Source organism: Scyliorhinus canicula, chromosome 9 (assembly GCF_902713615.1).
Source record: "Scyliorhinus canicula chromosome 9, sScyCan1.1, whole genome shotgun sequence".
In the NCBI taxonomy this organism is placed as follows: domain Eukaryota; kingdom Metazoa; phylum Chordata; class Chondrichthyes; order Carcharhiniformes; family Scyliorhinidae; genus Scyliorhinus; species Scyliorhinus canicula.
Window position 1 is genome coordinate 148,548,864 of NC_052154.1, and position 25,207 is coordinate 148,574,070.

Sequence of the window (25,207 nt, forward strand, 5' to 3'; positions counted from 1 at the left end):
GGTGCCATGAAGTTGGCTGTCACTGCTTTCCTCTACACAATCATCTCCACAACAGTATCCAAAACGGTATATCTGTGAGAAAGGGGATGGCAATGGGACTCCACTACTGCCTTCCTCTACTCTGCCTGGTAGTCACCCATACCTTTTCTGCCTGTTCAATCCTCTCCTGTGACCACCTCGCTGAAAATTCTTTCCACGACCTGCTCAGCATCGTGGATGCTCCACAGTGAATCCACCCTCAGCTCCAAAATGCAGGCATGGTGGAGCAGTGGTTAGCACTGCTGCCTACGCCGATGAGGACCCGGGTATGATCCCGGCCCCGGGTCACTGTGTGGCGTTTGCACATTCTCCCCGTGTTTGCATGGGTTTCACCCCACAACCCAAATATGCCCAGGTTAGGTGGATTGGTCATGCTAAATTGCCCCTTAATTGGAAAAAATAATTGGGTATGTCGTGATATGTACATATAGAGATATATAAAGGGTTAATGACTACATCATAGTGTAAGACAACAACTAGATGGCAGCACTAAGTTCATGTCTAAATATGTGGACTCAGAAAATTTTGGGTCTCTTCGAACCAGGAGTGACTAGACAGCAGAGTATTAGAGAGATAGATAACAGCATAGTGCACCTGTAGTTAAATATAGTTCATACTTTATTCTGAATTACTTTATCACCAGTTCGAGTTCTGTAAGAGTGAACAAACTCAACATTATTCAATTCGTTATTCATTAAACCTATTTGCTTTAAGTTGAAGATTGGTAGTTTCTTTAGAATCTAACGACCAGACCATTCTGGAAGTGTAAAGCAAAGAGTAACGACATATTACAAACAAGTAATATAACAGGGTACACTCAATTTTTTTTAAAAAAGCTCCAAAATGCGATTAGCCAGTCGCTGTAATTGGGCACACTTCCTGCACATGTGGTCACAAGGAACAACTGAAACTTTCATGATTTACCACATAGCACAGAAGCATATCACGGATGCAAGCTCTCGTGTCACGGCTACCCTTAAGCCCCTTGTTTACTGCCTTTTTAACAAAAACTTAAACAATATAATACTATTTACTTACCTCCCTTACACTAACTTTGTTTACATAATGACCCTGACGTTGACTTATTTGTGCTGTTTCTCAGTTAGTCCCTTATTCAAAAAAGAAACACTTTTTAAGTTCTAACTGGTGTTTGGTTTCCAGTTTATCTCTGTCTGAGTTGTAATGATTAGGCTTTGACATTCTGTCTGTAGATAAACTCTTACATAAGGACAGGGGCATGTGGACAAACAGGCCTTACGTTTGTTTGCCAGGATTAGCTTGCCATTCAGCTGTTAATACAGTGCTGCAGTTGTAACCTCTCTGAACAATACTTCACTGCAGACAGCTGGCACTATAAAGAGCTAGGATGTATCTAATGTAACTACAGCACCACATTGACAGCTGGCCACGGCCGTGTGTTTAATTAATGGCATAAACTATGCAGTCTAGTCCTGATAATTCAGTCAGTCTCAGCACTAAAACAAAATTAAACTTTCCAATCATTTCAATTGGGTAACAGCAAAATGTTGGAATAATTTGCTGGAAAAGGCAGGACTGTTTTCTTTCAGATGAGATGACAAACTGGCCTCTTGGGTAGCTACCGAAGATCCCATGGCACTATTTAAAAGAACAACGGGAGGGTTATCCCCAGTGTCTTGGCTAATATCTATCCCTCGACAAACATCATTTAAAAACAGATTACCTGGTCAATGTCTCTTGCAGTTTGTGGGAACTTGCTCTTTGCAAATTAGCTGCTGCATTTCCTACATCACAGCAGTGGCCACATGTCAAAAAATACTTCATTGACTGAAGTACTTTGGGACATTCTGAGATTGGTAAAGTTGCTACATAAGCAGGTCTTTTTTCTCTTTGTTCTCTTTCGATTGATCTTTTTCATTTCTTGTTGCCTAGTTTTGCTTCAAAACATTCCTGTGAAGCCATTTAGATGTTTTATTACATTATAAATCTTACTCTTATTTGTTCTTCCTTTCTCTTTCGTTTGTTTGTTCATTTCTTCAATAGTTTGCTGATCCACCTGTTGCACTGGAAAAATGTTGATTATATATATGTGGTTCTTTTGTAAAAATATTCTTGGCATTTATGCAGCAGTCTTTGGGTTCCTGTGCCTTTGCCCATGAGGCTAGTCTAAGTGAGTATTCCTTGCATAAAGGGTTTCAGCTTGAAAAAAAACAACTACATTATATTAATGGACATGGGGGAGCAATAGGGGAATCCCTGCTTTTTTCAATCTTGTCTTGCTAGATTCCACCCAAATTATGATATTCTTGGGGGATTCCAGACTATCTATTGATCTGGGGAAACCCGTCTTTCAAAATACTCTGCTTTCTAACTCTTATAACAAAACCAGCTGCAGTATCCACTGATTTTAACAAGAAATGATACAGAAGGCAAAAGGAATTTCTTCACTTGGAAGCACCTACCAAGTAAACAGAAACATGCAGACTCTTTCTATTCCCTCCTTGGTCTTGCTTAAGGCTTTTAATCCTACATTGAATAATCATTAATCACGCCATCCCATACTTATTCCGAGAGTTAGAAACATGGAACCAACCCTCTGAAAGAGCACCTCATCCCCGTAATCTCATAATCCCACTTAATCTGCACATTTTTGGACACTTAAAGGGAAATTTAGCATGACCAATCCACTTAACCTGCACAACTTTAGACTGTGGGAGGAAACTGCAGCACCCGGAGGAAACCCACGCAGACATGGGAAGGATGTGCAAACTCGACACAGTCATCCAAGGTTGGAATTGAACCTGGATCCGTGGCGCTGTGAGGCAGCAGTGCAAACCACTGTGCCACCAAGCCAGGACTTGTTAAAGAAGAACAGATAATTGCCCTTAAAGAACCTCATCCTTGAAATGTATTACAAGCGTGAGTCAGCCTTGTTGATTGTGGCAGCAACATGAGGTAAAACCATGCCCACAAGCTGAAGAAAATATGTACAACACGACATATATTTCAAAATAAAATCTCGATAATTTGTTATGAACATGACGGGGGTCAATTTAAACATCGCTGATTTCCCCACTCTGCCAACGGTAAGGGAGTCTGAAACTGGAGGGCATGAGAGGAGAGAGATACAGAAGGGTTCAGAGGGGCAATTCTTTCACACAAAGGGTGGTGAGTGTTTGGAACGAGCTGCCAGAGGCAGTAGTAGAGGCAGGTACAATTTTGTCTTTTAAAAAGCATTTAGACAGTTATATGGGAAAGATGGGTATAGAGGAATTTGGGCGAGATGCAGGCAATTCATAGAAACATATAATTTACAGTGCAGGAGGGGGCCATTTGGCCCATCGAGTCTTCGTCCTTAGAAAGAGCACCCTACCTAAGCCCACACCGCCACTCTATCCCCGTAACCCCACCAAACCTTTTGTTTTGGACACTAAGGGCAATTTTGCATAGCTAATACACCTAACCTGCACATGTTTGGACTGTGGGAGGAAACCAAAGCACTTGGCGGAAACCCGCACAAACACGGGGAGAATGTGCAACGCTGGGAATCAAACCTGGGACTCTGAGGCTGTGAAGCAACTGTGCTAACCACTGTGCTATCGTGCTGCCCTCAAATAGGGGCTTAGTGATAAAGTCTGGACGGCATGGGCAGGGTGGGCGAAAGGGCCTGTTTTAATGATGTAAACCTCTGTGTCAGTCCATAAATAGGAAGGTGTTTTTTAAATTCTGTATTTTCCCTTTTATAAATTCTGGAGTATTTTCCCAAACCCTTCAATTTGGAATGTTCCGGGGGCAGCACGGTGGCCTAGTGGTTAGCACAACCGCCTCACGGCGCTGAGGTCCCAGGTTCGATCCCGGCTCTGGGTCACTGTCCGTGTGGAGTTTGCACATTCTCCCCGTGTCTGCGTGGGTTTCGCCCCCACAACCCAAAAATGTGCAGAGTAGGTGGATTGGCCACGCTAAATTGCCCCTTAATAGAAAAAATAATTGGGTACTCTAAATTTATTAAAAAAAAGAAAACAATTTGGAATGTTCCAATTCTTTATGAAGTACTTAGAACATAGAACATAGAACAGTACAGCACAGAACAGGCCCTTCAGCCCTCAATGTTGTGCCGAGCCATGATCACCCTACTCAAACCCACGTATCCACCCTATACCCGTAACCCAACAACCCCCCCCCTTAACCTTACTTTTATTAGGACACTACGGGCAATTTAGCATGGCCAATCCACCTAACCCGCACATCTTTGGACTGTGGGAGGAAACCAGAGCACCCGGAGGAAACCCACGCACACAGGGGGAGGACGTGCAGACTCCACACAGACAGTGACCCAGCCGGGAATCGAACCTGGGACCCTGGAGCTGTGAAGCATTTATGCTAACCACCATGCTACCCTGCTGCCCCTACTTGCACAGCAAACTCGAGGTAAGATAAAATAAGAGTTAGTTTATTTTGTGCACACACACGAGGGGATTCGCATTGCCCACCCCTTTTGCACTCGCACAGTAAATGAGGGATAAGAAAAAAGCAAGAAGGTTGAGGACATGACTATAATAAAATACAAGGTAGGCTTTTACATGTCAAAATCCAGTATTAGAAGTCAAGTGGAAGGCTCCTTTAGAGGTGAAGTTGGCTGATTGTAGGGTGATCCAGTTTTTCCCAAAGCAAGATTTCCACGAAGGGAGAAAGCACGTAGAACAAGTTAGTCTTGGAGGCATGAGTTCCAAGGTACAAGCAGTTTGAACTTTTGAGGAGAGCAGAGTTCTTTCTCTTGCCTCTGGCTTGATGGTAGCCAGCACAGGATGTTGCCTGGAGTTCTGTTCTCATTGGATATCAAAACAGTAACTGCCGGAGGTCAGTTCTACCGGACAGTATTGCAGGAACCTTTGGGGGAGGTCATGTGACATGTCTTCCATTGCTCCTTCCCAATGTTGGAAACAGGATGTCTCTCCTCGCGGCTGGAATCTTGAGGTGCTGATTGGGAGTCAGGATTCCTTTTCTTAGAGACACTGGCTTGTGTTGACTAAATAAAGCCCCTTGTTGAAACATTATATTAAAATAGTTGATGCTTAGGCCATGTGTACCATTATTGGAGGATTAGGTGTTGCATGTATGTTGCCTTTGATTGTAATTGGCTGAGGCAGACTGCATGTCTGCTTGAGCATTGTATTGGCTTGGCTGGAATGTTCATGCTATGCAAGAAGTGTTACTCCAGACTTTTGAGGTGTTAGCCTATGTTTGCTTTTAAAGTTCTGGGAGCCAGCATGTGACCGGCAGGATCCATCTTGTCATAGAATCACAGAAAGAAGAAGAATTCCTACAGTAGAGAAGGAGGCCATTTGGCCATCTAGTCTGCACCAATCTTCTAAAAGAGCACCCGTACCTAGGCCCACTCCCCCGCCCTATCCCCGTAACTCCACCTAACCTGCTAAGGGGAAATGTAGCATGACCAAATGGCCAGTTGTTGTGTTGTACATTCTATTTAAAAGGTGTCAAACCTCTAATTGTAGCTTGCTCCAGAGCATTCTGTTCCCAAAGACCCCAGCAGTAGTAATGGAAAACATGTGCTTGACCGAAAAAAATCCCACCTATCTGTTATTGCTCACGTGTCCTATTTGCTAAATGATCAACAAGTAGAATTGGGCTAGCAACAAAAACAAAACGAGCACTTAAGCAACTCATTTTCTTTTCCAAAGCTACTTTTGATGAACCGTGAAGTCAGAAACCCATTATTCAGACTTTTTTTATTAACATTGTTTATAGCCATTATTAGTGGGCTAGAACAAGAGTAGACATTCAGAATTAAAAAGTTTGCTAAATATAGCAAATGGAGAAAGCAGTCATTGGAAAGAAAGAGCAGACATCCTCGACCTGACAACAATTGAAGCAGAAAAAGAGGGTAAAATCAGAAGAAGAAAAATTGGATGATGGATAACACTGAAACATGGATTGAGGGAGGCTTGAAGAAAGCCACAGAAGAAGCAAGATGATGCCACCAGCTTCACGAAGGCTATGCTGAAAAGAAATGAACAATATCCACCATTTGACACCTTTGTTGAACCCTACAAATTCAGCAAGGGTGAAGGGTGTGCCGTCCATGTGACACACAACCAATGCAATAATTTTGAAGTGTAGGCATTGTTGTGATGTTGGGAATTGCGACAGCCAATTTGCTGACAGAAAATTCCTCCAAACAGCAGTGTGACAATGAACAGGCAATCTGTTTTTTTCATGTTGGTTAAGGAATAAATATTGACCAGGAAACCAGGCATAACAAACTCAATTAATCTCCGATTTAAATTGACAGTTGACCTAGCATCAGATGCTATTTGTGGAAGGGAGATTGCTAACTTCACTCCTGGAAGGCCTGACTTTAATTCCTGGGTATGTACTTTGTTCTTAGACTCCCAATCAGTGGCAATATTTTCTGTCTATTAGCTCCTCTTAATACTCCAAAATCTTTGATCAAATGACCTTTTATCCTTCTGAATTCCGGGGAATACAACCCTAGTTTATGGAATCCTTCACAATTTAACCTTTTTGAATCCAAGTATCGTTTTGTTAAAACCAGTTTACTTTTGCTCGAATATCAGTATATTCTTGCTCATATGTGGTATTAAGTCATGGAAATAATAGCAAACTGTCGGCCAGTCAATTCCGGTTCACCTGGAGAGTGGCAGGAACAGCTGTCCCAACTATACAATAGTTATTTCAAAACCCAAAGTCCGCACCCACACTGCTGACACCACATTATTCTGGGCTTCATAAAAATAACAGTCAGACCTATGGTTCCCTGCCTTTGACCTTATTTCTGGGCATGGAATCTTTATTCACTTGACTTCACTTTGTGAACCCTCTGTTCTGCAGACTCTAAATCAAATTTTCTGGCAGTTGTTTTTTTCTGTTCCTCTCAGTCATCATCCATCTGAAGTCTCTGTGTGGTGGGTATTTGAAGAAAGAACTTCAAAGTCTTAAAGCACTTTTCACAAACTCAGGATGTCCTAAAGTGCTTTAAAGCCAATGAAGTTATTGTGAAATGTAGTCACTACCTAAATGTAGGAAATGTGGTTGCTAATTTGCACATAGCAAACTCCCACAATCAACAATGTGATTAATGAACTGAAAATCTGTTTTTGTGCTGTTGGTTGAGGGATAAATATTGACCAGGCCACCAGGGAAAACTTCCCTGCTCTTATTTAAAATAGTGCAATCAGATCTTTCACATTCTTCTGAGAGAGCAGTCAAGGCCTCTATTTAAGGCCTTATTTGAAAGAAAGATGGCAGCTTAGACAGTGCAGCACTCCCCAAATATCACATCCAGTGTGACAACTGGATTATGTGCTCGTCTCCAGAATGGTGCTTTAACCCACACCCTACTGGTTGATTCAAAGTGTTGCCTTCGGATTGCCCTCAAAATCATAGAATCCCTACAGTGCAGAAGGAGGCCATTCGGCCCATCGAATCTGCACTGACCCTCCAAAAGGGCACCTGACCTTGGCCCACGCCCCCACTAGGGGACACTAAGGGGCAGTTTAGCATTGCCGATCCATCTAACCTGCACATCTTTAGACTTTAGATCCGCATCAAACCAGGCACCGAAAGCGACAACAGCAAACCCAGCCCTGCCGACCCTGCAAAGTCCTCCGTACTAACATCTGGGGGCTTATGCCAAAGTTGGGAGAACTCTCACACAGACTAATTAAGCCACAGCCTGACATAGTCATACTGACAGAATCAAACCTTCCAGAAAATGTCCCAGATACCACTATCACCATTCCTGGATGTGTCACCGGCAGGACAGACCCAGCAGAGATGGCGGCACAGCACGATACAGCCGGGAGGCAGTTGACCTGGGAATCCTCAACATTGACTCTGGACCCCATGGAGTCTCATGGCTTCAGGTTAAACATGGGCAAGGAAACCTGCTGCTGATTACCACGTATTGGCCACCATCAGCTGATTAAATACTTCCCCATGTTGAACACCACTTGGAGGAAGCAATGAAATGAAATGAAAATCGCTTATTGTCACAAGTAGGCTTCAAATGAAGTGACTGTGAAAAGCCCCGAGTCGCCACATTCCGGCACCTGTTCGGGGAGGCTGGTATACATACTCTACCTGACCCTCACCAATCTGCCTGCTGCAGATGCATGTGGCCACGACAGTGTCGGCAGAACTGACCACCGCACAGTTCTTGTGGAGACAAAGTCCCGTCTTCACATTGAGGATACCCTCCATCCTGTTGTGTTGCACTACCACCGTGCTAAATGGGATAGACTTCGAACAGATCTAGCAACTCCAGACTGGGCATCCATGAGATGCTGTGGCCCATCAGCAGCAGCAGAATTGTATTCAGCCACAATCTGTAACCATTACCACCAAGCCAGGGGATCAGCAGTGGTTCAATGAAGAGTGCAGGAGAGCATGCCAGGAGCAACATCAGGTGAACTGAAACATGAGGTATCGACCTGATGAACTACAACACAGGACTACTTGTATGTCAAACAGCATAAGCAGCAAGTAACAGACAGAGCGAAGCGATTCCACAAAAAAACGCATCAGTAAGCTCTGTAGTCCTGCCACATAAAGCCGTGAATGGTGTTGGACTGTTAAACAACTCGCTGGAGGAGGAGGCTCCACAAACATCTCCATCCTCAATGATGGAGGAGCCCAGCATGTATGCTCAAACGGCGAGGCTAAGGCATTCACAACAATCTACAGCCAGAAGTGCCAAGTGGATGGATCCATCTCGGTCCCGACATTCAGCCAAAATGGTTCACTCCCTGTGATATCAAGAAACGTCTGAAAGCAGTGGATACTGCAAAGGCTATGGGCCCTGAAAATATCCCAGTCATAGTACTGAAAATTTGTGCTCCAGAACTTGCCGCACCCAGAGACAAACTGTTCTGGTACAGCTACAACACTGGCATCTACCCGGCAATGTGGACAATTATCATCATAGATTATCATAGGGCAGCACGGTGGCACAGTGGTTAGCATTGCTGCCTGCGCACTGAGGACCCGGATTCGAATCCCGGCTCTGGGTCGCTGTCCGTGTGGAGTTTGCACATTCTCCCCGTGTCTGCGTGGGTTTCACCCCCACAACCCAAAGATGTGCAGGATATGTAGATTGGCCACTCTAAATTGCCCCTTAATTGGAAAAAATAATTGGGTACTCTAAATTTATTTTTAAAATCATAGATTATCATAGAACTTACAGTGCAGAAGGAGGCCATTCGGCCCATCGAGTCTGCACCGGCTCTTGGAAAGAGCACCCTGCTCAAGCCCACACCCCCACCCTATCTCCATAACCCAGCAACCCCACCCAACACTGAGGGCAATTTTGGACACTAAGGGCAATTTAGCATGACCAATCCACCTAACCTGCACATCTTTGGACTGTGGGAGGAAACCGGAGCATCTGGAGGAGATCCACGCACACACGGGGAGAACATGCAGACTCCGCACAGACAGTTACCCAAGCCGGAATCGAACCTGGGACCCTGGAGCTGTGAAGCAATTGTGCTATCCACAATGCTACCGTGCTGCCCAGGTGTGTCCTGTACACCAGAAACAGGACAAATCCAACCCAGCCAATTGCCGCCCTGTCAGTCTACTCTCCATCATCAGCAAAGTGATGGAAGGAGTCATCAACAGTGCTATCAAGCGGCGCTTACTCAGCAATGACCTGCTCACAGATGCTCAGTTTGGTTCCACCAGGGACACTCCGCTCCTGAACTCATTACAGCCTTGGTTCAAACATTGACAACAGAGCTGAATGCTAGAGGTGAGGTGAGAGTGACTGCCCTCGATGCCAAGGCAGCATTTGACCGAGTATGGTATCAAGGAGTCCCAGCCAAACTGAAGACAATGGGAATCAGAGGGGAAACTCTCCACTGGTTGGAGTCATACTGGCACAAAAGAAGCTTGTTGTGGTGGTTGGAGGTCAATCATCTTAACTCTGGGGCATTACTGCAGGAGTTCCTCAATGTAGTGTCCTAGGCCCAACCATCTTCAGCTGCTTCATCAATGACCTCACTTCCATCATAAGGTCACAGGTGGGGATGTTTGCGGATGACTGCACAATGTTCAGTACCATTCGCAACTGCTCAGATAATGAAGCAGTCCATGTTCAAATGCAGCAAGACCTGGATAATATCAGCTTTGGGCTGACAAGTGGCAAGTTACATTTGTGCCATACAAGTGCGAGGCAATAACCCATCTTCTACAAAAGAGGGTCTAATCACTACCCCATGACAATCAATGGCATTACAGTACCACCTCTGAATCCCCCACAATCATCCTGGGGGTTACCATTGATCAGAAACTGAACTGGACTAGCCACGTTAATACTGTGGCTACCAGGCAGGTCAAAGGCTAGGAAACCTACGAGAATAACTCACCTCCTGAGCCCCCCCCCCCCCGCCCAAAGCCTGTCCACCATGTAAAAGCCACAATTCAGGTGTGTAATGGAATACTCTCCACTTGGATGAGTACAGGTCCAACAACACTCAAGAAGCTCAACATCATCCAGGACAAAGCAGCCCGCTTGATTGCTCTGCCTTTCACAAACATTCAAACGCTCCACCACCGATGAATAGGGGCAGCAGTGTGCACCATCCACAAAATGTCATTTGCCAAGGTTCCTTAAACAACTTTCAAACCCACGACCACTACTATCTAGAAGGACAAGAGCAGCAGATACCTGGGAACCCCACTACTTGGAGGTTCCCCTCCAAGCCACTCACAACCCTGACTTGGAAATCTATCACTGCTCCTTCACTGTCACTGGGGCAACATCCTGAAACTCCCTCCCTAACAGTGTACCTACACCTCAAGGACTGCAGCGGTTCAAGAAGGCAACCTATCATCACCTTCTAAAGGGCAACTTGGGATGGGTAATAAATGCTGGCCTAATCAGCTACGCCCACATCCCGTAAATGCATTTAAAAAAAGAAAGGCTTCTGCAGGGTATTCGGAAATTTTATATTTGTGGGCTCAGTACAAATCTAGGGGAATACATGTAAGGTAGCCACTAATATATCCATTGAGGAATTCAGGAGGAATTTCTTTACCCAGAGGATGGTTCGACTGAAAATTCACTCCCATATGGAGTAGTTGATACAAATCACGTGTGTATTTCGTGGGGAACCTATATAAATGATGGAGACATTGATGGAGTGAGATTCGAAGTAGGGCAGATTGAGGCGGATGTGGAACATTAACACTGGTATGGACTAGTGAGACGACTGACCTACTTCTGTGCTGTAAGTATGGTGTGAAAATACTATATCACAGAAACAACGGTGTTTAATTAGTTCAGTTATTGTAAGTCAGGGGCCTAATTATGAAAGGATGGAATTGCAAACTGCTGTCCCCCAGAATTCCAGCAAAAACACCAGATAATTCACAAAATAAAAATGGGAACTCTGCCTTTTCTGGCACGTTTTGTTAAATAAAGGAAGGCATTGAGCTCCAGGCTTTTGTTTCTGAGATTTGAAGGACCAAGACATTTAGTGTTGGATATTAGCTTCCTAAGCATTCCTAAGGCCAATTTCTTAAAGCAGTCTGAATGTAGGGAGTAATCAGAAGTGTTACCATGCAAAATTGGACACCATGACACCAAGAGTCATTAGGACAGGCGACAAAAATTTGGTAAAGAAGGTAGGTTTTGAGGAATGTCTTTAATTAGGAGAGAGAAGTTTAGAGAGTGAATGCCAAAGCTTGGAGCCTTGGCAACTGAAGGCTGCCAATGGTAATCTCTAAATTCTTGGCAATTCTCTTTCAATCTACAAGAGTAGGGTATGTAGTGCTGAAAGTCTAATGTATGTTGAGCAGTCCTGTTAAGTACATGTTATTGAGTGTTTTGCAAGTGTCCCTCTTTAATGGTGTAAATATTTGGAGCTTTTGCAATGATTTTGTTTTGAGCAACATGAAGGTTGGCTTGGAAGTGTGATACATTTTCTTCAGTCAGTGTACAATGGGCTCCCTCAATTCATACACTATTACCATTTGCAAGGATGACCTTTTTTGCTTGGTCTTCCTAAAAATGAACCTGGCATACTTCTTTGAAGTTATCGCTGACTCAGCAGGTACCAGTAATATATAAATGCTGAAGTGTATGTTTCTGTGTGCTGTCCATTTGTATTTCCTGCATTGTATGTGAATACCCACATGTGTTGTGTGTGAATGCTGTGCTCATCTGGCCATATTCTATGTGTTAATATGAAATAGTTGAGAAATGGCTACATCCCTTGGAAAATGCCAACACCCGTCCCATTGGGTGACAGCACCTACTAATACACCCCGTGCAATATCCTCATTTTGCACTTTCACTTCCCTTCAACTGAGAAAGTGACCTTCCTTTACTCACCATCTCCACCCTGAAACATGCCATCTGTTTATGGACTTTTGAAACTTTGCTGATTGTGAAATAAGAACTGACCAAGATGGCTTAGTTTAGTTCAGGTTATTTTCAATTTCCAATACCTTTTATTAAAAAAAAACTTTTTTAAAAATTAAAGTTTGTCATCCCGCTTCTTTGATTCTATTCATCTGATGCACCTACTGTGTAGTTTGTGGTAATCTGTCATCTCTACAGAGTGGATGGTTCTGTGGATTTACAGTAGTGTTGTTTTGTACTACTGTGGCTCTCATACGTACCCCTTGCTTTTCCATGATGACCGAGATGGGAACAAAGTCACAAGAGTGGGTCACATGTACTTGTAATTTTAGTACCCCAACTATCAAATGACAGTGTCTGAAAATGTAGTGGAGCCAAGACTTTTTAATAACATCTCTCCTCCTTTTTGTTGTACAGGAGGGAGATAAAGAATTTATCATTGTCATGTTTCTGCCCCTCTCTGACAAGCTCTGCTAGGAGGCAGTCTGGGTATACCTGTTGCAGTTTAAAAAAAGTTACATGAGCAGGAGGTTGGTAGAGGAATTGGAGAAATAATTTTCGATAAGTTTTGAGTCTGGCTCAATGGCTTAACCATTGCGTGCTCTATCCACACATTCATGAGCGATTTCTGGCTCGAACATACTTCAGCAAAAGCCATGCACACATACACATGTACACATATACTGCACCCATTGTGCCCCTAACTGTGTGCCAAGCTTGCTTCCTGTCCAATTAAGGCATTTGAACATAGTCTCGTGAGAAATAACACAGTTCAGGCACGGGGGTCACGTCCCAAAAGTCATTCAAGTGTCAGGTCTCAACTCCACTTTGAATTTCCAGCCAATAGGTCCTTCAAGAACAGGAGGATGCCATTCAACCCGCCATTCCTGATGCCAGCTCTTTGAAAGAGCTATACAATTTGTCAAAATCCCCTTACTCTTTCTCCATAGCTCAGAATTTCCTTCCTTTTCAAATACTTATTTTCTTTTGAGAGTTGTTATTTATCATGAGGGATGAAGGTGGGGTTCAGATCACCAAGTGGTAACAGGGTTGCTGAACCAACTTATCCTTTCGCTCTCTTAAAATTTCCTAGACTATCTAACAAAATAATTCATATTGACAGTCAGAGATAGAATGACGGCCATTGGCACAAACGAGCGGAGTATAGATATTTCTCTGAGGTTTTTCAAATGAAAGCATATTCCAATATATTATAATTATCAGGAAAGACCGAATATGCTGGACTCTTTATTTCAAAAAAAGGAAGGCTGAGGGGTAAATGTTACTTGCTACTTATCAGCCCATACATGTCACTCCAGACCCACAGCAATGTGGTTAACTCTTAACTACCCCTCAAGGACAATTAAGGATAGGCAATTAATGTTGTCACAGCCTGCGCGCCCATGTCTCATGAACACCTAAAGGTTTTCCAGGTCTTGCTGCGGATGGACACGGACTACTTGGATGCCTGACGATTTGCGAATGGTCTGGAATACTGTTCAGTAATCAGCGAACATCCTCACTTCTTCTGACCTTATAATGGAGTGAAGATCATTAATAACTCAGCTGAAGATTGGTGTGTCTAGGACACTAACTACTTTGAGGAACTCCAGCAATATCCTGAGCCAAGAGAATTATCTCCATCAAAGCCATCACCTTTTGTGCCAGTGGACAGTTTTCCCCTGATTCTCACTGACTTCATTTTTCCTAGGGTCACTTGGTGAAATGCTGCCTTGATGTCAAGGACAGTCACTCCCTTCACTGAATGTAATCTTTTGTTTGACTGAGAAGTGACTTAAGGGAGTTCTTTAAAATTGGGAAGGGATTCACCAGGATAGACAAATTATGTTTCTACTTATGGGGAGTCCAAAACTAGTCCCCATGAATATAAGGCAGTTACTGATCATCCTAATAAGGAATTCAGCTAAAATGTTTTTGTTCTGAGTGGTTAGAATGTGGAATTTGTTACTGTTACCACATCTAGTAGTTGAGATGAATAGCATAGGTGTATATTTAAGGGAAAATAGATGAGCACATGAGAGAAAAGCAAATAGAAGGACATGCTGATAAGGTTAAGTGAGGTAAGTTAGGAGGAGAGGAGGCTCATGGGAGCATGAACAGCAACACAGACCTTTTGGGGTCAAATGTTTCTATGTTGTAACGTTTTCAGTCCTGTTTCCAGCCTGGACTGGTTGAATGTAGTCATCTTTCTGATAGATTAATTGTTAATCCTCTTCATTCGTTAACACCTGCACATATTGGTTTTGTAATACTATACCCTCTTTGTAGTTCTCCAAAGCTTTTTGGGAACTTGAAACTTCTTTCATACTCTTTCCCATTAGGTGAACAGTGTTGGGCTTTAAATATGCCGCACTGCCACTGTTAACATTGCATCAGGTTATCTGACTAATGGTGATTGTGAATCTATTTGGATAAGACAGTCAATGAAGCACCTTTCTCAAGTTAGTCACAGTTGTAATGAAGAAAACATGATTGCTACGTTGTGCACCACAAGGTACCACAAACAGCAATGTGATTTATGACTAAATAATCTGCCTATTTAGTACTATTGGTTGAGTGATAAATACTAGCCATGACACTGGGGAGAAAGTTACTGCACCTTTTCAAAATAGGGGCTAGATTTTTTTATGTTCAACTGCACAGGCAGATAGTGCCTTGGTTTAGTGTTCCATCTGAAAGATAATGGGCTGGATTTTCCATTCTTGCGGCTAAGTGCTGAGGCCGACATAGTATCCATGGAGTTCCACGACGGAAAAATTGGGGCCACACCCGCACTGATTCCGCTACCGGTGAGGGTCTAGCACCGTCGCCGCATGAAACAATCTCTGAACACGTGAAAAACAATGGGAGGATCGCCGGGTCCGTGCTGGACACGCGCAAGTCTGACAAGCTGCAGCCGTGCATGCACTTACACCCCCCACACATGAATTGATCATGCTGGTTGTGCTGGACCCCTGACTACTCCCCCGAGCCCTGGTAGAAGCCTCCCGCCAGCGGCATGACCGTCAGTGAGGTGTGACGGTGCTGGACATTGTCCATACACCCTCTCTCTCTCCGCAGCCACCACGCCAGGTTCATGATTGTTGAGACCACACGTGGGCCGCGCCATTGGGAACTCAGCCAATCGGAAGTGGAGCATTATGGGTGGGCGCGCAACACCTCAGCAGCGAGATCTATACATTCCATTATTACATCATTCATGATTGAATTTCACGTTGAGTTTGAGGGAGAGAGGAGTGGATCTGAGACCAGTGTTTTAAATTTAAATAAGGGCATTATGAGGGCATGAAGACAACTGGCTAAAGTGAACTGGGGAAGTAGATTATGTGATAGGCCAGGAGAGATGTAGTGCAGACATTTAAGGAGTTATTTCAGAATACTCGGAAAATCTACTTTTCATTGAGAATCGAAAATGCCAAAGGAAACGAGGCACCATTTGTGGCTCACTAAAGAAGTTAAATGTAATTTCAGATTGAAAGAAAATGTGTCTAATTCAGCAGTGAGTGGTGGCATGATGGGCAGTCCCAAGCCATCAGGAAATACCCGGGTGTGGGTGCGCTGCTGACGTAATGGAGAATTCCGACAGCGTAGAATTCAGATCCCTATCTGTTTGTCTTTTGATTGTTGTATGTGTTTGTATTTGTATGAGTATTTTGAAAAAGCACAGACAGTTATACTTCTAGTGTACAATTGTCTGTGTACCAGTTGCTACTTATTTTGAGAAATAAATTTTGTTTTATAATAAATCAACCATATTGAAAGAAGTCTGGTTAAAACCTCTTATATTCTGGATCTAACAGCAGTGAAAGTAAATAATTAGCCATTTTGGTGAGTGAGTTAAACTTTTAAGCTGATTGTGCAACCCGCAAAAGGTGCTGCATGGTAGGTTGTTCCATAAGGTTAAATCTCAACAGGATCCAGGGTGAGGTAGCCAATTGGATACAAAATTGGCTTGACGACCGAACACAAAGGGTGGTTGTGGAGGGTTATTTTCCAAACTGGAGGCCTGTGACCAGCGGTGTGCCTCAGCGATTGGAGTTGGGTCCACTGTTATTTGTTGTTTATATTAATGATGTGGATGAGAATTTAGGAGGCATGGTTAGTAAGTTTGCAGATGACACCAAAATTGGTGGCATAGTGGATAGTGAAGAAGGTTATCTTTGATTGCAATGGGTTCTTGATCAATTGGCCAGTGGGTTGATGAATGGCAGACGGCATTTAATTTAGATAAATGTGAGGTGATGCATTTTGGTAGATTTAATCGGGGCAGGACCTATTCAGTTAATGATTGGAAGTTGGATAAGGTTATAGAACAAATAGATCTAGGAGTACAGGTTCTTAGCTCCTTGAAAGTGGACTCACAGGTGGACAGGATGGTGAAGAAGGCATTCGGCATTCTTGGTTTCATTGTTCAGAACATTGAATACAGGAGTTTGGGACGTCTTGCTGAAGTTGTACAACACCTTATTAAGGCCACACTTCGAATACTGTGTACAGTTCTGGTCACCCTATTATAGAAAGGGTATTATTAAACTAGAAAGAGTGCAGAAAAGATTTACTAGGATGCTACTGGGACTTGATGGTTTGTGTTATGAGAGGCTGGGTAGGCTGGGACTTTTTTCCCTGGAGAATAGGAGGCTCAGGGGTGAACTTATAGAGGTCTATAAAATAATGAGGTGCATAGATAAGGTTGATAGTCAACATCTTTTCGCAAAGATAGGGGGAGTCTAAAACTAGAGGGCATAGATTTAAGGTAAGAGGGGAGAGTTACAAAAAGATCCAGAGAGGCAATCTTTTCACACACAGGTTGCTAAGTGTCTGGAACAAGTTGCCAGAGGCAGTAGTAGAGGTGAATACAATTTTGTCTTTTAAAAAGCATTTAGACAGTTATATGGGAAAGCTGGGTAGAGGGTTATGGGCCAAATGCGGATAATTGGGACGAGCTTATTTGTAAAATCTGGGCGGCATGGACAAGTTGGACCGAAGGGCCTGTTTTTATGCTGTAAACTCTATGAATGTATGGGGTTAGATTAACTGCACAGTGTGCAGGAAACAGAATAGGGATAAACTGGTCTTTTTCAGTCTGGTAGAATGTGATAAGTAGTGTGCAACAGGGATCAGTGCTGGGGCCTCAACTATTTAAAATTTATATCAATGGCTTGAATGAAAGAACTGAATGTATGGATGCTAGATTTGCCGATGCAAAGATAGGTAGGAAAGTAAGTTGTGAAGAGGGCATAAGGAGTCTGGAAAGGGACATAAATAGGTTAAGCGACTGGGCAAAGATTTGGCAGATATGTAATGTGGGAAAATATTAACCTGTCCACTTCAGCAAGAAGAGAAAAGCAGCATATTATTTAAATGAAGAGAGATTGCAGATCTCTGAGGGATCTGAGTGTCTTGGTACATAAATCGCAAAAAGGATAGTATGCAGGTACAATAATTGATTAGGAAGGCAAATGGTATGTATGTTGGTTATTGCAAGGGGAATGGTATGTAAAAGTAGGGATGTCTTGCTACAGTTATACTGGGTGTAGTGAGCCCACATAGAATCATAGAATTTACAGTGCAGAAGGAGGCCATTCAGCCCATTGAGTCTGCACCGGCCCTTGGAAAGGGCACTCTACTTAAGCCCCTCGCCTCCGTCCTAGTAACCCCACCTAAACCTTTTTGGACACAAAGGGCAATTTAGAATGGCCAATCCACCTAAACTGCACATTTTTGGATCACATCAACAGTTCTGTGTACAGTTTTGGTCTCCTTATTTAAGAAAGGATATAGAAATGTTAGAATCAGATCAGAGAAGGTTTACTTGACGTGGGATGGGGGTTTATGTTGGGAGTAAAGATTGGACAGGTTGTATTGAAGTTTAGAAATTTGAGAGGTGATCTTATTGAAACATAAGATCCTGGAAGGACTTGACTGGGTAGATGTGGAAAGGATGTTTCTCTTTGTGAGGGAGACAAGAACTATTTAAAAATAATGTGTTTCCTATTTAAGACCGAGATGAAGAATGTTATTCTCCCTCAGAGGGTCATGAATCTTTGTACCCCAGAGAGCAAAGAAGGCTCATCACTGAATATAGTCAAGGCGATAGGAGATAGACAGATTTTGACCAACAAGGCTGTCAAGGGATATGTATGGAGGGAAGGCACAAAAGTGGAGCTGAGGCCATGATCAGATCAACATGATTTTATTGAAAGGTGGAGCAAGCTCGAGGGACCGAATAGACTATTCCTGCACCTATTTCTTAACTGCTTATAAGGAAGATTTTAACGGATGAAAGCAAGTTGGAGAAGGGTTTATGATGAAGAATGTCAAATAGGAGACAGAAGCCATGGCCATCCATGGTTGTGCAAAGGGAAGTGGCAGACCTAGATCGTTAAAAGTATTTGGAAGGCAGAAATGAGTGAGGTATATCCAGAATTATTCCCTTCATTCTGAGAACTGTTCTGCACTGCTGGATCAGCAGAAGACCTTCTGCCAGACCTTTTCAGCCTGACTTTTAATCACCTGTTGGCTGGTTGATTTCCCATTGATTTGTGCCCTTTTAGGCAGCATCTGGCATTAACTTTCTCCACTCCCCCACCTTCATCAGTTCAACTGAGATTGAAAACGTGAAATGCAAGGTGAACTGCAAACAGGAACCTGCATCCTGCCCAGTGGGAAGCAGTGACTGTACAGCAGCTCTTATGTTTAACCAATACATCTAAAACAATTCATCAAAAGTAATTGTCAGCATAAATGGGCAGTGCAAGATGGCCAATCTCTTTCTATCCCACAGGAGCTGTTCTTTTAATTCCTGTACAATCTAACCGTGCATAAATGTCCCGAGCTGTAATTTAGCATGATATTTCTCTGCTCTCCTGAACTGTCCCTTGTAATACAATGCTACATTTTCCTGTTTTCTCCTAGAGCGCCGGAGATTATTTTGGGTTTGCCGTTTTGTGAAGCCATAGACATGTGGTCATTGGGGTGTGTGATTGCCGAGCTATTTCTTGGATGGCCTTTGTACCCAGGAGCACTGGAATATGACCAGGTAAGGAGTTATTTTTAACTGTCTCACACAACTGCCTCATAAGGGAAACCCACAGCTTGCCAAGGCTGGCAGGGTGTTGCGTGATCATGTTTGTCTTGATTCGCAATTAAAGGAGTAGGCAATGTTTTTCTTTTCTACAGTTTTATCCTCAGTTGGGGAGAATATTGCTACATTTTTGATTTGATTTATAACGTCACTCATCTTAAAGGAAAGAGAAATATATTTTGATCTCGAGTTAGTTAAGGCCAAAAGGTAAAGGGATCAGAAGTGCCGTTAGTCCAGGGCTGACGGTGCAATTTTTATTAATTAAGATCAAACGGGCAGCACGGTGGCACAGTGGTTAGCATTGCTGCCTACGGCGCTGAGGACCCGGGTTCGAATCCCGGCCCTGGGTCACTGTCCGTGTGGAGTTTGCACATTCTCCCCGTGTCTGCGTCGGCTTCGCCCCCACAACCCAAAGATGTGCAGGTTAGGTGGATTGGCCACGCTAAATTGCCCCTTAATTGGAAAAAATTATTGGGTACTCAAAAGATCAAAGCTGTAGGTGTTCAGGGATGAGCTAAACTAGTGAATATGAAACTTGCTTAAAGCAAGAAAGGCATTGTATTTACCTTCACAATACCAGGATGCTATAGAGTGTTTTACAGCTAGTTACTGAGCAGCTATGACTAAGTAGGCAACATTGCATTTTTGAATCAGAAATTAATGTGAGTGCTGTCCCATTCTCGGACTTGAACACACAATCTAGGCTGGCACTGTAGTGCAGTACTGATGAGAGTGCTGCTTAGTTAGAGATGGTGTCTTTCGGATGAGATGCGAAACCGAGGACCCCTCTGACCTCTCAGGTGCATGTAAGCCGTTTTGGCACTATTCAAAATAGAGCAGGGGAGTTGTCTGGTGACCTGACCAATATTTATCCCTCAATCAACAAGCCGATTAGATTATCTGGTCGTTTATCACATTGCTGTTTGTGGCCATGGAAGCTTGTTAGGCACAAATTGGTTGCCTTGTGTTCCACATTATAACAGTGACTACATTCAAAACTATTTCATTGGCTGTAGAGTGCTTTGGTATGTTCAATGTTGCGATGTAAATGAAGACTCTGTTTTCCTTTCATAGAGTCATTACGACACAGAAGGCCATTTGACTCATCGAGTCCATGGCGGCTCTCTGTAGAGGAATATAGTCCGTCCCATTTCTCAATCCTACCCCAAAATTCATGCAAGCTTATTTTCCTCCAGTATCTATCCAATTTCCTGAAATTTATTTGGAAGAAGCGTCACAATAATGTAGAAAATGTGGCAACGAAGTTCACGGCAAGATCCCAGCTTCAACAATGAGAAAATTCTCACATCTATTTTTCTGATGAGATTGCTTGGGGGATGATTGTTAGCTTCCCCAAAAATAGAGAGGGAGGCAAAGAGGCATTGTGTGGGAACTCCAGTGTTTGGAGCATGGTTGGATTTGAGACAAATTAAAAGGGCTTCTTTACCTGCAGTTATCTTGTGAAATGCTGGATCTTGTATTTTTTTTCATTGTGCTTTACATTTTCGTTCATACAATGGAGCATTTCTTATCGTTAATCAAATATGTTCATGGCACACAGATCATGAGGTAAGTTTCTAACATTGTCAATGAGGTTACAGCCATCAGTGTGATTATCAACATAGTGGAACTACTGAGAAAGAGTCCCTGAATTAAACATTGCTCATTAAATAATAAAGGCTTTTGCTGAGTTCATGTTGCTTTCTGGACATTTTCCACGCAAAAAATGTAGTTTAAGGGATTAGTGCTGCAGTGTGACAAAATGTCACCAAGAGGGCATCTGGATGAACAATCTCTGATTCAAAAAGAAAGATCTTCCATTTCGAAAGTGCTTTTCAGGACCTCAGGACATCTCAAAGCATTTTACGGTTAATTTTTAAAATTCTTTCATGGGATGTGGTTGTCGCTGGCAAGGCCGCGTTTGTTGCCCACCCTTAATTGCCGTCGAACTGAATGACTTGCTAGGTCTTTCAGAGGGCAGTTAAGAGTCGACTGCTGTCGGTCTGGAGTCACATGCAGGCCAGACTGGCGAAGGATGGATTTCCTAAAGGTCACTAGTGAATCGGGTAGGTTTTTACAACAATTGATGATGTCCTGGTCACTATTACTGAGACTATCATTATTTTTCAAATTTATGAATTGAACTTAAGTTCCACCAACTGTCGTAGTGGGAATTTGAGTCCATGTTCCCAGAGCATTAGCCTGGGCCTCTGCATTGCTGGTCCAGTTGCATTATCACTCTGCCATCATCTCACCCTTAATTGTTTTTGAAGTGGGCAGTAGCATTGTGGATAGCACAAATGCTTCACAGCTCCAGGGTCCCAGGTTCGATTCCGGCTTGGGTCACTGTCTCTCCAGAGTCTGCACATCCTCCCCGTGTGTGCGTGGGTTTCCTCCGGGTGCTCCGGTTTCCTCCCACAGTCCAAAGATGTGCAGGTTAGGTGGATTGGCCATGATAAATTGCCCTTAGTGTCCAAAATTGCCCTTAGTGTTTGGTGGGGTTACTGGGTTATGGCGATAGGGTGGAGGTGTTGACCTCGGGTAGGGTGCTCTTTCCAAGAGCCGGTGCAGACCCGATGGGCTGAATGGCCTCCTTCTGCACTGTAAATTCTATGATATTCTAAGTGTCGACACTCATGTAGGAAATGCAGCACCCAATTTGTGCACACCATGCTCCCACAAACAATTATGGTAGTTACTACATGATCTGTTTTTGTAATATTGGTTGAAGGATAAATATTGGCCAGGACACCAGGGAGAACTTTTCTGCTGTTGTTTTGGATGGTGCCATGGGATTCTTTACATCCACCTCAGAAACCTTAGGGGGATTTTAAAACAAGGGTAAGAATTTTACAATCATGACATTGCTTTCCCTGGAGCCAGTGTAGGACAGCAAAGCACAGGGGTGAAAGGCAAATGGGACCTGATGTGAGTTAGGACACGGGCAGCAGAGTTTTGAATGACTAAGTTCAAGGACGGTGAATGTAGGACACCAGTTCGGAGTGCTTTTGAATAGTGAAATCTAGAGGCAATGAAGGTATGGATGAAGGTTTCCGCATCAGATGAGATGAGATAGGGGCAAAGTCAAGATGTTAACACAATGGAAATAGATGGTTATAGTGATGACACAAATATTAAGGTCAGAAGCTGACCTCTGGATAAAATGTGACACCAATGTTGAGGCACTTTCACCACTTCTACCCCATCAAACCCCTTGAAAATTTTAAAGATCTCCATTAGGTTACCTCATAGCATCTTTCCCAAAACGATCCCCAATCTAGTTATTCTTTACTAATTGCTATAGCCTCTCAATTCTGGTATAATACTTGTAAACCTTTTATTTACCTTCATAGATGATCTTTTTTCATGTCACAAGTAGGTTTCCATTAACACTGCAATGCAATTACTGTGAAAAGCCCCTAGTCGCCACATTCCGGCACCTGTTCGAGTACACTGAGGGAGAATTCAGAATGCCCAATTCACCTAACAAATACATCTTTCGGGACTTGTGGGAGGAAATCAGAGCACCCGGAAGAAACCCAAGAGACACTGGGAGAACGTGCAATTTCCATACAGGCAGTGACCCAAGCCAGGAATCGAACCTGGGACCCTGACTCTGTGAAGCAACCTGATGAGCACCTGAAACAACTTAGCAAACAAGGTTACGGACCAAGTACTGAGAAATGGGATTAGAATAGATAGGTGCTTGATGGCTGACACAGACACAATAGGCTGAAGGGCCTCTTTCTGTGCTGTAAAACTCTTATGTAACTTCTCCAGTGCCTTTGATACTCTTGATATTGCTTTCATGGAGGGAAAGAAAAACCAAGGGAAATTTCAGAGATGCTATTGAGGACAGTGGAAGTGCCAGCTCAGATCTTTTGTGGCCAAGTCTCTGGAGTGTAGCTTGAATTCACGACCTTCTGATTCAGCAACAAGTGTGTTACCCACTAGGCCACAGTGAACACATTGATCTTGCCAAGTTAGCTGATTTCATTTGGGGTGGATGGCTGCTGTTGATTTTGCTAACACTGGAATATAGTGGGGAAGGGAGGCGGATAATCAGTGAAAGTTTACAATCCTTTTTACTTCGCTTTGTTTTTCCTGACATTTTTAACAAAGGCTGAATTCTTTGCTTTGTATAGAAGTGCAGACTTTGAAAGATTTTTTATCCTTTCAGATGAAAATGCCAGTGCGCAATGGTCAGTCTCTTTCATTTTGTCACTTTGATGTTTTTTCACATTGTGTTCCTTGAAGGATTTAAAAAAAAGCATAAGCATTTCTTTAAGATGTTTTCCAGCTCGATTTGTTTTTGTTGCACAGTGCTATGGGCCAGGGTTTAGAGAACCCCAAAGTGTCATGGAGTTCACCTGACCCACAACTTTTACTAGATTGTGGTATGGGGAGCACACGGCCCACTCTACAGGTGTGGTACAGCAGAAATGGAAAAGTATTTTTTACAGCAAAACAATGTTTATTCTATGAACTCAAGTTAACCTTTTTAAAACATAGTGAACATTTTAGCAACCATCAGTTCAAATACAACCCCCAAAGAATGCAATACTAAGTAATGATTTAAGCTTTCCTTTAACATCCATAAGACTTAAAAAACCTCCAAAACAGAAAGGCATCAGGCTTAACTTCACTATTGAGAACATTTATAATTCTGAATTCACCAAATGATCAAGAGATAGTCTTTTGATGGCAGAGAGAACAACAGTACACCTGCTTGGTCTGGCTTCAGCTCCAACACTGAAAACGAAACTAAAACACACTGTAGCCTGCTCAAAAATGAAAGTAAAAAGCTGACAGGCAGCCCAGCTCCACCCACACTCTGACATCACTACAGTAGTAAACACCCATTTCTAACGGTACTCTCACTACAGATATTTATGTACACACCCATTTATAAACACCCATCTCTCACATGACACACAAAGTTCTGTTTCCACTTGGGAGGTGGACATCATTGCAGAAATTATGTAAGAATTTGCATTTGTATAGCATCTTTCAGGATGTCCCAAAATACTTCACAACCAGTGGTGTTCTTTTGAAATACATTCACCATTGTAATTTAGGGAACATGCCAGTCAATTTGTGCACAGCAAACTCACACAAACAGCAGTGTGACAGTGACTGGATTATCTTTTTGCGATGCTAATTGAGGGATCAGTATTGACCAGAGGAACCAGGGATAACTCTCCTGATCTTTCCCAAAAGAGTGCCATGGTCTGTCTGAGAGGACTGTACAAGCCTCTGTTTAATACTAAAATTTATTTATTTTTCTTAAATATGGAGTACCCAATTCTATTTTTTCCAATTCACCTACCCTGCATATTTTTTTGGATTATGGGGGTGAGACCCACGCAGACACGGAGAATGTGCAAACTCCACATGGACAGTGACCTGGGGCCAGGATCGAACTAGGGTTTTCAACGGTGTTTTGGAGCAATACTAAGCACTGTGCTGCCCCTTGTTTAATACCAAAATCAAAGTAAAGTACTGCAGATGCTGGAACTCTGAAATAAAACCTCTTCTGAAGAAGAGTCATATTTGATTCACAAAGTTAACTTTGTTTCCACCCAGAGATGATACCAGACCTGCCGTTTTTTTTCTCCAGATTTTCAACATCCATAGCAGTTTGCTTTTATTTTGGTGTTTAATTCACTGCCACTTCT

At 43.0% G+C, this 25,207-nt stretch overlaps 1 protein-coding gene across 5 annotated transcripts in view; it reads left to right on the top strand.

Moving 5' to 3' along the window:
- hipk3a (homeodomain interacting protein kinase 3a) overlaps window positions 1-25,207 on the top strand; it is a 278,159-nt gene that overhangs the window by 183,971 nt on the left and 68,981 nt on the right. For all 5 annotated transcript variants that reach the window (XM_038807891.1, XM_038807892.1, XM_038807894.1 and 2 more), the window contains one exon: window positions 19,361-19,484. In XM_038807891.1, coding sequence (XP_038663819.1) covers window positions 19,361-19,484 — 124 coding nt within the window. The remainder of the gene's footprint in view (window positions 1-19,360; window positions 19,485-25,207) is intronic.